Below are 13,631 nucleotides of genomic sequence, written 5' to 3'. Positions count from 1 at the left end.
CTTGTAGGCAATTGATCATTGTTTTTTCCTGGTGTTACTCGTATCCATTGATGCAGACTGGGCCAATTTTCCAGACACTCGACGGTTGCACACTGGCTACATGGTCACTTGAAATCAACACTTGATCTCATGAAAGTTGTGCAAACAACCCACAGTCTCCCTCTCATCAACTGAAGCCAAGTATAAATCTCTGTCTGACGCGTGCAAGGAAATCACCTGGTTCAGAAACCTTGTCAATGAGGTTCTTCCCTCTCAAGCCAAAGAAGCAACCCTATCCTGGTCAACAAAAGAGGAGCAATTGATCTTGCTCTCAGTCAAACCAGTCAGAATGGTTTCTGCACGAAGCATATGGATCTTTGTCTTCATTTTGTCCGAGAAATGATCATGACAAACGTCATTCGCCTCAAGTAAGTTGCTTCACAAGAAAACATTGCAGACTTCCTTACAAAGCCGGTCGATTGCAGCAAGATCCTTCGCGCCCTCTCAAACTTCACCAGAAACGTCTCACTCTCTCCTGCTTCCAGCATCGCTGCTGAAAGCAAGGCAGCCTGTCAGAGTTCGCCTCATTGCGGTGAGACCCTGGTAACCACTTGTGAGTAACTGAACCCTTGCTATACCTGAATCATCCTTCTGGTTGACAGAAGATGGCAAGGAATCAAAACTAACCCAGCTCGTTACCGTGTCCTCTAGACAACAATGCTTGAACAGGTGATTGTAACCATCCTAGGCAGGACCAGGATGTTGACATGGATTCCGTGGACCCATTTGTGGCGTAGGAAGCTTTGACCAGACCAGTCAAATTCTTACCATATGATTTTCCTCTACAAGACACTCATCAAAGAGTATAAAAGCAGCTCTGCGTTCCGCTCCAGTGAAAAGATAGTTGCGCCTCTTCTCATATAATTTCTTGTCTTCAGATCATTGCACTCTTGACTCATTCACCTTAGCCTTGCCCAGTACTGACAAGCCAATAGCTCCTGCGGTTTCCTTGCTCCCACTTGGGCAAACGCTTCCCTCACATTTTCTTTGTTATCATCAAATTGTTTCATCTTTTCTCATCAGCAATATAAGCATGGCGACCGCGTACCGTGCCCTGCCATTCTTGGATACTCTCCATTTTCTTTTTCTTTACCATCAAACATCTCGTGTATTCTTGTTTCATTTCTTGCAGAGAGTTCCTGCTCCCCATAGCGCCATCACTCCTGCTCTCAGGTAAGAGCCAAGCAACATCTGTTCCTGATTTAATCAATTTGTATAAACATTGTTCGAGTTAAGAAATCAAACTCTCAGTTGTTCAATTCTTACAGCTTATGAGGTTCCCAAGGCAGGACCCCAAATCTTGATATGCAGCATTACAGTTGTGGGGTATGTACAACCTGGGGGCGAGCTACATATATACTGTTAGACATATTGTGCTCATACAAGGGTATGATGGTTTTGCAATGATATCATGAGTGTTGCATGGTGTCCAGTTCAGATGAAGTCCGGGCCCCCTTGGGGACGCCTTGGGTGCTTTGGTGGGCCGAAGTGTGGGCACCCTTGGGCCGGCTGCATTTGGCCGAGGAGCCGCTCTCGCGGGGGCGCTTGGATGCCGTGTTGCTTGCGGGTACAGTCTGGCCTGTGGTGGGCGCACTCAGGCCCGTGGACCCGGCTGCAGTGCGGATGATCGCAGGGTGTAGCCGACGCCACTCGTACCTAGGCTACATGAGCCCTGACGCCACCTCCTGAACCAGTTGGCCCAGGCTGCGGCGCCAGGGTGCGCCAGGTCTCATAGCCCTGGTTTCAGCCACCCGTAGTTTCTGCCCAGACCAGTTGGTCTAGTTGTACGCGCCTCATGCGCTGATGTTGTTCTTGGTTTTTGTAGTCAAAGACTCGGGTATATAAACCCTCATCTTTTCACTCTTTGTCTCTTTTCCTCAGTCATCCAGTTTCCTTCCATTGTTTTGCTTCTAGCAGCGTTTTAGCTTTTCATTTGCATTGCATTCTCCGTTCTCAAGCGCTCCGCAGCCGTAGCCCTTAGTCTTATCCCCGAGTCCTGTAGCCTTCTGGCTTCAAGGGCGGGTCTTGCGATGGAGACTGGACAGGACGGTGGGGTTCTCGAATGGCCCTTGGATGTGCTCCTTGTGGCGGTGGATGCAGTCTTCGACCTTGCTTGTGGCGTTGCCGCGCGAGTATTGCCCGCACTCGGGCCTTTTGCACTTGTAGAAGTTCTTGCGTCGCTCCACTTGACACGTCCCGCCCCCGGGCAAAGGCTTCCCACACGCGTCCCGGATTGTCGATGGTAAGTTCGGGATTAGCATGGCGGTCTCGTGCTTGCAGGCGGCGCACGGCACGGGTGATTGGGTGGCGAACGAGGCCGAAAGGACCAGTGTCAGCACGAGCATGTATGCGAAGGTGCAGAGTTTCATCCTCCGGTGGGCTGTTTCAGCCGACGAATCGCCGGGCCAAGGATTTGAACTGATGAGACTCGAGCAGAGCAGTCGCACAGCAGAGCGTTGTTCTTAACGGTTGTCCTATTTCAGGAGACCCAGTCGACTTGTCCTCGTCGCCCACCTCACACAGCGAGGACGGGTTGGAATGGGTGCGGATAAACATGGCTTATCACAATCCTCTCGTTTCAGAGGCCGGGTGACCCGGCGCGCCGAAGGGCCCTCCGAAGCGAGGGACTTGTGTAAGTCAGGGATAAAGACCTTTATACCCTTCAAGGCTCCCTCCGGCGCTAACTTATCTAAGTACCGGAGGCGCCTCAACCATAATTCCCCCCAGGAGAGGCATTCGGCCTCAGGTGGGAGAGACTTTTAGCGAACTTAACTAAGTCCCTCCTGGGCGCAAAGCGCCCGCCTCCGAAGGAGGAGGCGGTCGCTTCAGGACCCTGGAAACCCCCTTTAGATGAGGGTTGTGAATTCTTGGCCAAAAACCCAAAATGGTAGGCATCAAAAGTGGTATGAATGGCCTTTTTGGCTGCAAGCATACTAATCTCAGATGTATGGAAATTTTACTGTGGAACGGGGGTTAGTGACTAGATATGTCTGAAAGTCTTGAGGATACCAACACAGATATTTTTGTACCCCCCCCCCCACTCCTCAACACTTGGCCCCTGTTCATCTTGCAAGAACTCACCAGGGGTCTGGGGGTTTATTTTTTGTTTCAGAAAATGTGCATTGGAAAAATTCTGGTGATTGATGGGCAAGTCTCAGGAAAACATTGCTGGCTTGTGTTGAGATTTCACCCGGAGAAAGAGATGCGGCGGAGAGGGCGAGCAATCACAGAGGGGCTTGGATTGGACCAAGGAGCAGAAGATGTGGTTCAAGGGATAAAAAGCTCTGACTTGATGGTGTATTTCAAATCAGACAAGCAGGAACATGTAGCTACAATAGAGAGCCCCCTTGCAATATCCAAAAGGGAGCTTATGAGACAATTAAAACAAACAAAACATCTCACAAGAGATGGAAGAACAAAATACACATATGCTAACTATAAGCTCAACACATGAAAAGGGGCATTGCCACTTGACAATGGAAAAGAGAAGACATTACAACTAGTAATGGAAAAGCATCAAAACTTATTGATGGATAAATCACACAAATGTGATGGAAAATGATGAGTTAAAACAGGGTTTTGAGCATCACTTACGGCGATGGAAAAGAGATAGAGCATGTGAGCGGAGAAGATGGGCCAGAGTTCTGTCAGCTTGCTAGTGCCACTAGTTGGGATAAACTTTCCTATGTATTGGTCCAGATATTCTTATACATACATATCAACCTCATATGCCCATTGCTTCTGGATTCTTCACATCAACTGCTACTTCTGGATTTTGGCACACCTCAAAACAGTGCATCTTCACCACTTATTTCCACTCAGTGAAGGGCTCAATATTAATGACTTTGGGGGAAATTGTGTATTAATCCCCCAAAAATTGCAGCCCCTCCTCATTGCAATAGGGGGGTTCACGGTTGAAATTTACAAAACTTTAGGACAAATTTTAACATAACTCTGTTCATAAGGGCCTTGAATTTAACTCAAAAGTTTTGTAAAATTCAATTGTGAACCCCCCTAATTATGGTATTCAAAATTGCATATGCCACTGTTTACATCTCCAAAAGAGATTTGCCACTTTCTGGCATTTTTTTTGCAGCATTTCCCTCTTCCCAGGTACCAATGTGAGCCTGAAGCTCTGGAGCTGGGTGGGGGCGCAAGTTCGCAAGATGAGACAACAGCCCCGCTATTTATACCTGTTTGTTGAGCACTGATATGTTCTCGCATCCGCTACCACATCTTTTTCTTCCATTTTGAGTCCACTCTACCATTCAAAAGCACCAAATGGGGAACATGCCAATTCCGTCGCTGGCTTTTGTCAATTCTTCATCGCAACCCGGTCCTCAAAGATGCACTGGACATTTCCATTTCATTTTTACCTAAACCTGGTCCCTCCCCCCTATATGCGGATATTAACGTGCCTAATTCCGTTGCTGGATTAGGTGAATCAATCTTCACCAAAAATAGACAACTCAATTTGGCACATGCACAGCCTCTGTTGTCTGACCATCTCAGTACCAAAAAACAATTGCTTATTGAATTTCTTTGTTAGCCAATTCCGGGTCTGTAGATCAGGGAACATTCTTTTCTCCGGTTTAGCTTAACGGCCATCACTTGCGAGTGTTTTTTCTTTCCAATAGCCCGGATAAGATGTTTCTCATGTGAAGCTCCCCGGTTTCACCTGAGGAAATTAACCTTGGAAGGTAATGATTTTGGCCACCCTTTCCCTTATGACCGCTCTCGGTCCTTATTCTCCACCTCACACACCGCTCTCGGCATCTTAGATTTTTATTGATGTTCTTGCATATCCGTCCAATGTATGCCGCTAGCGGCCAGATTGTAGATCCGTCATTCTATTTCTGCTTATCTTTAGTGCTGGCGTATGACGAAAGCGTCAAAGCATTAAGTCATTGACTGGGCGGAGAGCTAGGCGTCCACTACAAACCTGAAACGGCGGCCGGCCGCACTCGACCTTTGTTGCAGTGCTCTTGAGCCTCAGAATTGGGACTATGTACAAACCTGAAACGGCCGCACTCGACTTTTTTTGCAGTGCTGTCGAGCCTCAGAATTGGGCCTTGGTACAGATAGTAGGCTCGGTGGCTAGCAATCAAGTGCAGAACCTCAACCACAGGCTTGCTGCTCTAAAATTCCGGTTGCCCTTTTGGACTCTCTCTTTTATTGAAATATTTGTATGGGTCTCATTAGTTACATAACTGCCATTCCCATTAGACCTTTCAGCTGCTACGACTTACATCTTGGCAGCCCGTTTCTTCCACATGAACTGATCCTCCATGCCCCCAAGCTTTCAGATTTCCAGAAGCGTCTAGCCCCATATCAAATTGTGCTTCAATTTGCAAAGCCGTGCAGCTTTGATCTCCAATGTTGACATTTATTGACTGAGCCTTCAGTTCACCACCTACGCACATGGACCTTAAATGGTCATAAGACAAGCAGTGAAATTGCGCCCCAACGGAGGGTCCCCAATCATCTTTTGGCTTGAATTTGACTGAGTAAGGCAGCATACAAAAGTGATAATCTCCCCCAAGAATCCAAGACCAACATCAATCTTGGAAACAAACCATTAATAAGAAAGATCAATCCTAATTATGTTGAAGAAGAGCTATGCATTTTTCAATCCCAATTATCTTCATTCTTATACTGCTTGGTTGAATTCATATATGAGTAGAGGACCAACAATGAGGATTGGTTTGCTCAAAATAGTGAGTAGTTCCTATAATTTAATAGCTTTTTGCATGAATTTCCTCGACTAAACAGCCTCTGAGTCATCAAACATCACCTTTGGAACATCTAAATTGAATCTGCTGTGTTTCTCTTCAATTCCTCAACTATCCCTGCATTTTGAGCAAGTGAATTGCCTACCTGGTGCTATCTCCACAGTATTCCCTGTCCACTGAAGACAGAGACACAATTTTAAAAGCTTCAGGGTGTCTCTCTCTAAGCTTGATTCTAATATAGCAATGTCATTGTTACAACATTCAAAAGATGTATGCCAAGGACAAATGCTATGGTACAGGGACCCCATTCAATTGACTCAACTTTGATGGTCCCATAGATAGATACTATCTAATAATATGGCCACCTCCTGCCTTATGACAAGTTTCATAAGTTTAAGCCATGACTATTGGTAAAAATCAACCCTTGAACTGTCTAATTTATTTCTTTGCTTTTCCTCAATATCATGCTTATTTAAATCTCCTCCAACTTTGTTTTGTGTGCTTCACTTGGCTCAAACTTTGCCCTGCGTAATGTCCTGGATAATGGTTGAGGGGACTGAAAGTTTGATCAGTTCATCAAATAAATATTGAATTCTGCATTGTTCTGCTTATCAAGGTACCATCTCAATCTTGACTCATACAAACAAAAAATAGACAAATCTGATGATGAAAATTTGCCCAGGACTTGCGGCTCCAAACCAGAAAAATCATACTGAATAATACATGCCTTGGAATTTCAAAGACAGGATACCGCACTACTTCAGGTCATCCCTCCAACTCCTGTTTGAGCTGTGATGATCTGCACTGGTTCTGTGAACAAACTGGATGTTAAAATGGCACTGATTGTGTGTCCTGATCCATGTGTGGAAGATGATACTGTCAATGAATAAGTCTTTGTTAGTAGGATATTATAAGGGCCTTCAATAAGTTTATCTCAGGTTGTACAAGTGCAACATTAATTGAAGCCTTAACTGAGCACGCTCAGCACCAACCAAAAAATTGCCAGACTGAATACAGATCCATTTTGCTCATTTTGTGATTTTTTTGCTGAACATGCTGATCAGTATAGCTGAGGCCCCGTTTGGCTGCCGCGTTATACGTCATAAATGGTCGAATTTATGACGCGCGACCCCCGGGGGTTTCAACGTTTTGGTGGCAACGGGGGGCGAACTTTGGGTTGCGGCGTCATAAATTCAACCATTTATGATGTATGACGCGGCAGTCAAACGGGGCCTGAATTTTAACTTCTGGCATATTTTTGCAAAATTGGTTACCAATCTTCCCCACCCAATGGTCACTTTTCCTCAGGAGATAATTGCAAATGACTGAAGTTTAGTTTAGTTTTAGCTTTTTTATGCTACACCACGGTGGTGCTCTTGTTAGCTGCTGGAATTGCCTGCTAACCCTACTCAAAAAGAAAAAGAAAAGTGCAAACAAAGTGCTAGCGTAGCATGAGTGGTTGTTTTTAACAGCCGTTGACACTGAAGCTTTTCATGGGTAGTGTTAGCGTTGAATAAAGCTATGCTTCTGTTAGCATAGCTTTGTCTACACTAAGGCCTCCTGAGCACTAAGCTGGGCAGAAAAAGTCCACTTTTGTCCCCGCGCGACTACAGGGATAAAAGTGGGCAGAAATAACAGGCCAGTTTGTTTCTGTAGTCACAAAATACAGGGGAAAAAATGGCCTGTTGTTTCTGCCTGGTTTCTTGCGCCCTAGCCTAGCGGTGAATTTATTCCGCTACACTACTGGAGGAGGGGGAAATCTGTTAGCCGCCAATCCACTGCACTAGCCATTAGTGTAGCAAATTTCTTTTCTGCCCTAACACTAAAAAAGTGAGTGTCAGTGCAGAAACAAAAAGCAACACTACTTTTTTAGTCTAGCAGCATAAAATCCTGCTAATATTGTGAATTCCTGCCCAAAAAAAATTGCCGCTATGCTAACACTTAGCGCTCACATAGTGTAATGGCCTACTGGTGATTCCACTATGTGAGTTAATTGTTTTGTTCATCTTTTTGATGGAACTTTTTTAGGACTTGAGCCCTGATTCAAAGCTTCTGTAAATGTATTCTGATGGCTGGAACTTAACCAATGGTGCATTTTACATTTTTTGTTCCGCGGCGCAGCCGCAATTTCCCTAGTAAAATCATAAAGCCCATTTTGGCTGGGAGATGTCAGCGTGCATAAAACTTAAAGTGACATCTCCCAGCCAAAATTGCAGCTTATGATTTTATGTAAAAAAATCTTATGCAATTTTGAATACCATAAATTATGGTATTCAAAATTGCATATGCCACTGTTTACATAAAATCATAAAGCCCATTTTGGCTGGGAGATGTCAGCGTGCATAAAACTTAAAGTGACATCTCCCAGCCAAAATTGCAGTTTATGATTTTATGTAAAAAAATCTTATGCAATTTTGAATACCATTAATGTCTCAAGCACCATTCTTACATCAGTGGGAAGAGGGATTCTTGTGTATCAAATCTCTGTCAATGGAGGACTTCCCTTCGATTTACACGGCCGTGTAAAGTCAGATTTGGCACTTGTAAAGCCAGATTTTTACACCCTGGTTTTACACGCGCTTTTCAGCGGCTAGATCAAACCAGAACATCCCCGATGGCCGGTACAGACCGGTACACAACCCTCCCGATAGCTGGTCTGTACCGGCCATCCAGAGTACACAACCCTCTCGATGCCCGGTACAGACCGATCGTCGAGGGGACTCAACCCTCTCGATGCCCGGTACAGACCGGCCATCGAGAGTACGCAACCTTGATGCCCGGTCTGTACCGGTCATCGAGAGGATTCAACCCTCTCGATACCCGGTCTATACCGGCCATCGAGAGGATTCAACCCTCTCGATGCCCGGTATAGACCGGCCATCGAGAGTACGCAACCCCCTAGATGCCCGGTCGAGACCGGCCATCGAGAGTACACAACCCTCTCGATCGCCGGTATAGACCGGTCATCGCGAGGACATAGCCCACTCGATGACCGGCCTGTACCTCGAGAGGACACAATCCTCTCGATGGCCGGTACAGACCGGCCATCGAGAGAGAGGGCACCACCCTCTGGCAGATCTGTGCCGGTCATCGAGAGGACACAACCCTCTCGATGGCCGGTACAGACCGGTCATCGAGGGGGTACATCTGTACCGGCCATCGAGAGGCTTGAGTCCTCTCGATGACCGGCGTTGTGTCCTCTTGATGTCCTACCCACCGGTCATCGAGAGGCATGTGTCCTCTCGATGACTGGTAGAGGGGACACATCTGTACCGGGCATCGAGAGGACACTGTACCCTCTCAATGACCGGTCCGTACCGGGCATCGAGAGGGGTCTGTACTCGAGATGACCGGTCTGTACCGGCCATTGAGAGGGATGTGTCCTCTCGAGGGACAGGCCGGTCATCGAGTGATCGATGACCGTTCTATACCGGCCATCGAGAGGGTTGTGTACTCTCGATGGCCGGTCTCGACCGGGCATCTAGAGGGTTGCGTACTCTCAATGGCCGGTCTATACCGGGCATCTAGAGGGTTGAATCCTCTTGATGGCCGGTCTATACCGGGTATCTAGAGGGTTGTAAATCTGGCAGGTATTCTGGCATCTCAATCCTGCGGAAAAGCTTCTAAAGCTAAAAGTTACAAGGTGAGTCAGATCTGGCTTTACAAGTGCCAGATCTGACTTTACACGGCCGTGTAAATCGAAGGGAAGTCCTCCAATAAAGCAATACTTAAGTCTATCACACAACAGTTTCATAGTTCTTCATTTTTTTGGGTTTTCTTTTTCTTTTGGGTGTGCTCCAGTGCTGCTGAATCCATCAAAAGTGGGTACCTTCACAAAAAATTAGGCTTTCTGCCTTGCAAGGGAAAAAATGTTAGGCATAAAAAATGTATGAAAAATTGGGGAATTCTCTGAGCCTAGGCATGAAACATGTCACATATGAATGGACTTCAAAAATGCATGAATTTAGCCAAAATTCTGGATTTTACATTACCCACATTTATACATAGGGGGTTTCCAGGGTCCTGGGGCTTCGCGCCCAGGAGGGACTTAAGTTAAGCGCGGGCTCTTCCTATGCTTCGGGGAGGGTTTGTGGGAATGGTTACCCGGTTTACCCGAGCCACCACCCGAACTCCTACCTCCTGCATGGGGAGGACTTTGAAAAGTTTTGCATAACAACTCAAACCAGACAGACTCAGACTCAGACTCAGTCGACTCAAAATGGGCATGGGGCCATCCCCCGTCGCGGGCTCGGACGGCGCCTCCAAGGACTCTTCAAACACTAGAGCCTCTGCTCCCAAAGGCGGTCCGAAACAACCGTTGTCGATCGAAACACTGCTTGCTCAACAAAAGGCTGAAAAGGAGGCGGCCAGTAAGGTCAGTTATTTCCTCATCAAAGATGTATACTCTTCTCCAAGAAATATGCACCCGGGCGGGCTGATGACTCTGGCCCTCGTTTTTTGATACATACGTAGCCGAAATTTTTGTCGAAAGAGCAAAGAGCGGCGCTGGCGATCGCCAAACGAGAACAGGAGGTTGCAGCAGAAAAGGCGCGACTAGCCGAAGCAGCTGCCAAGCGAGAAGAGCTGGAACGGAGTGCACGGGAGGCGAAGTACGGATCGCACTCATCACGCAGCGGCGGCCGGAATGGATCGTCTGACCACTCGTATGGCTATAACGACCGGAGAGGATCGAGTTCATCACGAGTCGCCATGGAGGGTGTGCCCACTGCTCCGAAGGCACTCCGCGGAAAAACCTCGGTCGGTGGTGGCTCCTCTGGCCCTGGCCCTTCGTCTCTCCGCAATTCCTACAAGCCAGACTCCACGACGAATGGCTCCTCATCATCTACTACCGAAAACGCATCCTCATCCATGCTACCTCCCACACACCCCGCATCATCAGTCACTCCCGACCAGAATGGAAACAGCCAACTTCCAAGTACCGAGCCCATGCTCGGCACCGCCCCTCCCCCGGTGCTCAACCAAAAGCTTCTCATGGCCCGCTACTTAGGTCAGCCTGATAACAAGAAACGGAGGATCAGGAAGATGTCGGACAAGAAATTCGTGTTCGATTGGGCGAAGGATGAAGACACCGCATTGGAGGAAGTCGATCCGTTGTATGCGGTCACCGTCCCCTCTGCCCCGCCACCTCTATCAGGCCATTCGTCTAGCCACCACGGTAGCAGCCATAGCCGCGGCAGTGTGCCACCCCCAACGACGACAGCCGTCCAGCTGGTTGGAAGATTTGGCCTCTATGGGAATGGGAAGCTCGCAGGAATCGATCCTGCGGCTCAGACCACCAAGTCCTCAGCACGGGAGCTCGCCCAGAGACGACTGGACCCAGAGGACGAAGTACTCACATCGACACCGTGCGAGGCCGGCTCCAAACGCAGCTCGGCGGTTGTCAATGAGCTCCATTGGAGCCAGAAACCTCTCAATGCCATGCGCGATCGAGACTGGCGGATCTTCAGGGAAGACTTCTCGATTGCGGCCCGAGGAGGAAACATCCCGAACCCGATGCGCTCCTGGGAAGAGTCCAAACTGCCGCTCCAGATCTTGGAGATTATCGACGAAGTAGGCTATAAGGAGCCCTCGCCGATCCAACGACAAGCAATCCCGTTGGGCTTGAACAATCGCGATTTGATCGGGATCGCTGAGACCGGTTCGGGTAAAACAGCCTCCTTCGTGATCCCGATGTTGACGTACATCGGCAAACTCCCGCCGTTAACCGACGAAAACCGGCATCTTGGACCGTATGCACTGATCCTAGCCCCCACGCGAGAATTGGCGCAACAAATCGAAGTGGAAACCAACAAGTTTGCGCTCCGTTTAGGGTACCGATGTGTGTCGATAGTGGGAGGGAAGGCGATGGAAGAGCAAGCGTTGAACATGCGAGATGGGGCGGAGATCATCATTGCGACGCCGGGTCGACTGAAGGATTGTATCGAGCGACACGTCTTGGTCTTGGGCCAATGCACGTACGTCGTCATGGATGAGGCCGATCGGATGATCAACCTCGGCTTCGAAGAGGTCGTCAACTTCATCCTTGACCAGCTGCCCTTGAGCAACCTCAAGCCGGATACAGAGGAGGCTGAGGATTCGAGTAAGATGACCAGCTTTGTGGGCGGGGTTGAAGGCTTTGATCTGACGGGTGCCAAGGGACTGTACCGCCAAACGGTACGCGGTTTCTGTACATGAATATCCGATGCTTCTCAACTAATGCTCTGTGTTACATGCATCATGGAATTACCAGGTGATGTTCTCAGCAACAATGCCCCCAGCGGTGGAAAGACTAGCGAAGAAATATCTACGAAGACCTGCGGTAGTGACGATCGGAGTAGCAGGGCAAGCGGTAGACACGGTAGACCAACAAGTGGAGTTCCTACCGACGGAGGACAAGAAGCGGGGCCGGTTGTTGGAGGTGTTGAACCAGGGCCACACGCCGCCGATCATCGTGTTTGTGAACCAGAAGAAGACCGCCGACCAGCTCGCCAAAGACATCAGTCGCGCAGGCTGGTCCACGACCACCCTGCATTCGGGCAAGAACCAGGAACAAAGAGAGGCCGCACTGGCCTCGCTTCGTGCTGGCGAATCCGACATCCTTGTTGCTACGGATCTGGCGGGGCGTGGTATCGACGTGCCGGATGTCGGCTTGGTCGTCAACTTCCAAATGGCAGGCACGATCGAAGCATATGTCCACCGAATAGGCAAGTCCCCCCTCTCCTCGCTATGCACGCGTGTCCCGCTGACCAATGCTGGCGGACACAGGTCGGACTGGACGGGCGGGGAAAGTGGGCACAGCGATCACCTTCCTGACCAACGACGATGCGGATGTGATGTACGATCTCAAGCAAGAGATCATGAAGAGTCCGGTCTCGAAGTGTCCGCCCGAGCTGGCCAAGCACGAGGCCGCCCAATCCAAGGTCACTTCCCCTCCTCCCCCATACATGCAAACATCTTCTGACGCTGTCTCTTTACTTACGCGCGGTGTGCTAGATGTCTGCGGCTATGAAACGGCGCGCCGCCGACCTCGACGACGGCTGATCTCTCGTCATCCGCCGTTCTTGTCATCTCCCCACTGTTTCTTGTACTGCGCTTGTTATGTCCGCTTCCTTACGCAATCCACCAAGAGGCTTTCGCCTCCAGACCCCTCTTGTTTATCTTGTTTATAGGGCCGCATATATACACAGACGGGCCGGGGTTTTTCCCTTGTGTTTCCGAAGGCCATAGATGCCTCGCACATACTCGATCGGCACAATCTTGCGGCATTCTTGGTGTTGTACATATTTCTACCCGGATCTGTCCACAGAAAGTCTCTTGCAGACTGTGGTGTTTTGCTCTACAGGGCTCATGAAGACCTACTGTGATACACCAAGAATGCCGCTGCGGGCCAAGTAGGAGACCAGGCCCCAGAATCAGGCGAGCCCCACGTCACTTCCACGACCGCTCCTACCACGGTAGCAGCAGACGTGCCTGAACTGAAGCCGGACATGCCCCTTGCCCAAGTGAAAGTGTGGCATTTTAAGTGTCAGTTCTCGTTCGACCCCTAACTAATTTGTAAAAGTAACACTATTATGCTGTTTCATGCTGATTTAACTATGTTGACAAATTAAACTCGGCTAGAAGGCAAATGTGGAAGTGACCATCAATGCGCCGCACAATGTCGCAGCAGCTGCGTTCAAGGAGTTTGTTGTCATGTTCGTCAAACAGCTCGACAAACTCTGGGCCGACTGCGAGGAGCGCATCAAATTGTCGGAGGAGGAAGGACGTACGCAGGTCGCTTTTTTCGATCTCACTATCAACAAAGACGACATTGAGGTGATACTCCCCGATCGCGGATGAACTGACCGAGCCAGGAGAATG

The 13,631-nt window shown here is 48.8% G+C and overlaps 3 protein-coding genes across 3 annotated transcripts; 2 read left to right on the top strand and 1 right to left on the bottom strand.

Moving 5' to 3' along the window:
- Nucleotides 1-1,448: 1,448 nt before the first annotated feature.
- On the bottom strand, nt 1,449-2,408 carry PtA15_1A642 (uncharacterized protein; the record flags this gene model as incomplete). Its single annotated transcript, XM_053165691.1, has 2 exons — nt 1,449-1,651; nt 2,078-2,408. The coding sequence occupies 2 exons, from the start codon at nt 2,406-2,408 to the stop codon at nt 1,449-1,451; spliced, it is 534 nt and encodes a 177-aa protein (XP_053016857.1).
- Nucleotides 2,409-9,990: 7,582 nt separating this feature from the next.
- Nucleotides 9,991-12,812, top strand: PtA15_1A641 (uncharacterized protein; the record flags this gene model as incomplete). Its single annotated transcript, XM_053165690.1, has 5 exons — nt 9,991-10,146; nt 10,245-11,945; nt 12,022-12,475; nt 12,537-12,691; nt 12,765-12,812. 5 exons carry the CDS (start codon nt 9,991-9,993, stop codon nt 12,810-12,812), a joined length of 2,514 nt encoding a protein of 837 aa, XP_053016856.1.
- Nucleotides 12,813-13,258: 446 nt separating this feature from the next.
- Nucleotides 13,259-13,610, top strand: PtA15_1A640 (uncharacterized protein; the record flags this gene model as incomplete). Its single annotated transcript, XM_053165689.1, has 2 exons — nt 13,259-13,279; nt 13,392-13,610. The coding sequence occupies 2 exons, from the start codon at nt 13,259-13,261 to the stop codon at nt 13,608-13,610; spliced, it is 240 nt and encodes a 79-aa protein (XP_053016855.1).
- Between the last annotated feature and the right edge of the window lie 21 nt (nt 13,611-13,631).

This window comes from Puccinia triticina, chromosome 1A, assembly GCF_026914185.1.
Source record: "Puccinia triticina chromosome 1A, complete sequence".
NCBI lineage: Eukaryota > Fungi > Basidiomycota > Pucciniomycetes > Pucciniales > Pucciniaceae > Puccinia > Puccinia triticina.
This window is presented reverse-complemented; position numbering and strand designations above follow the sequence as displayed.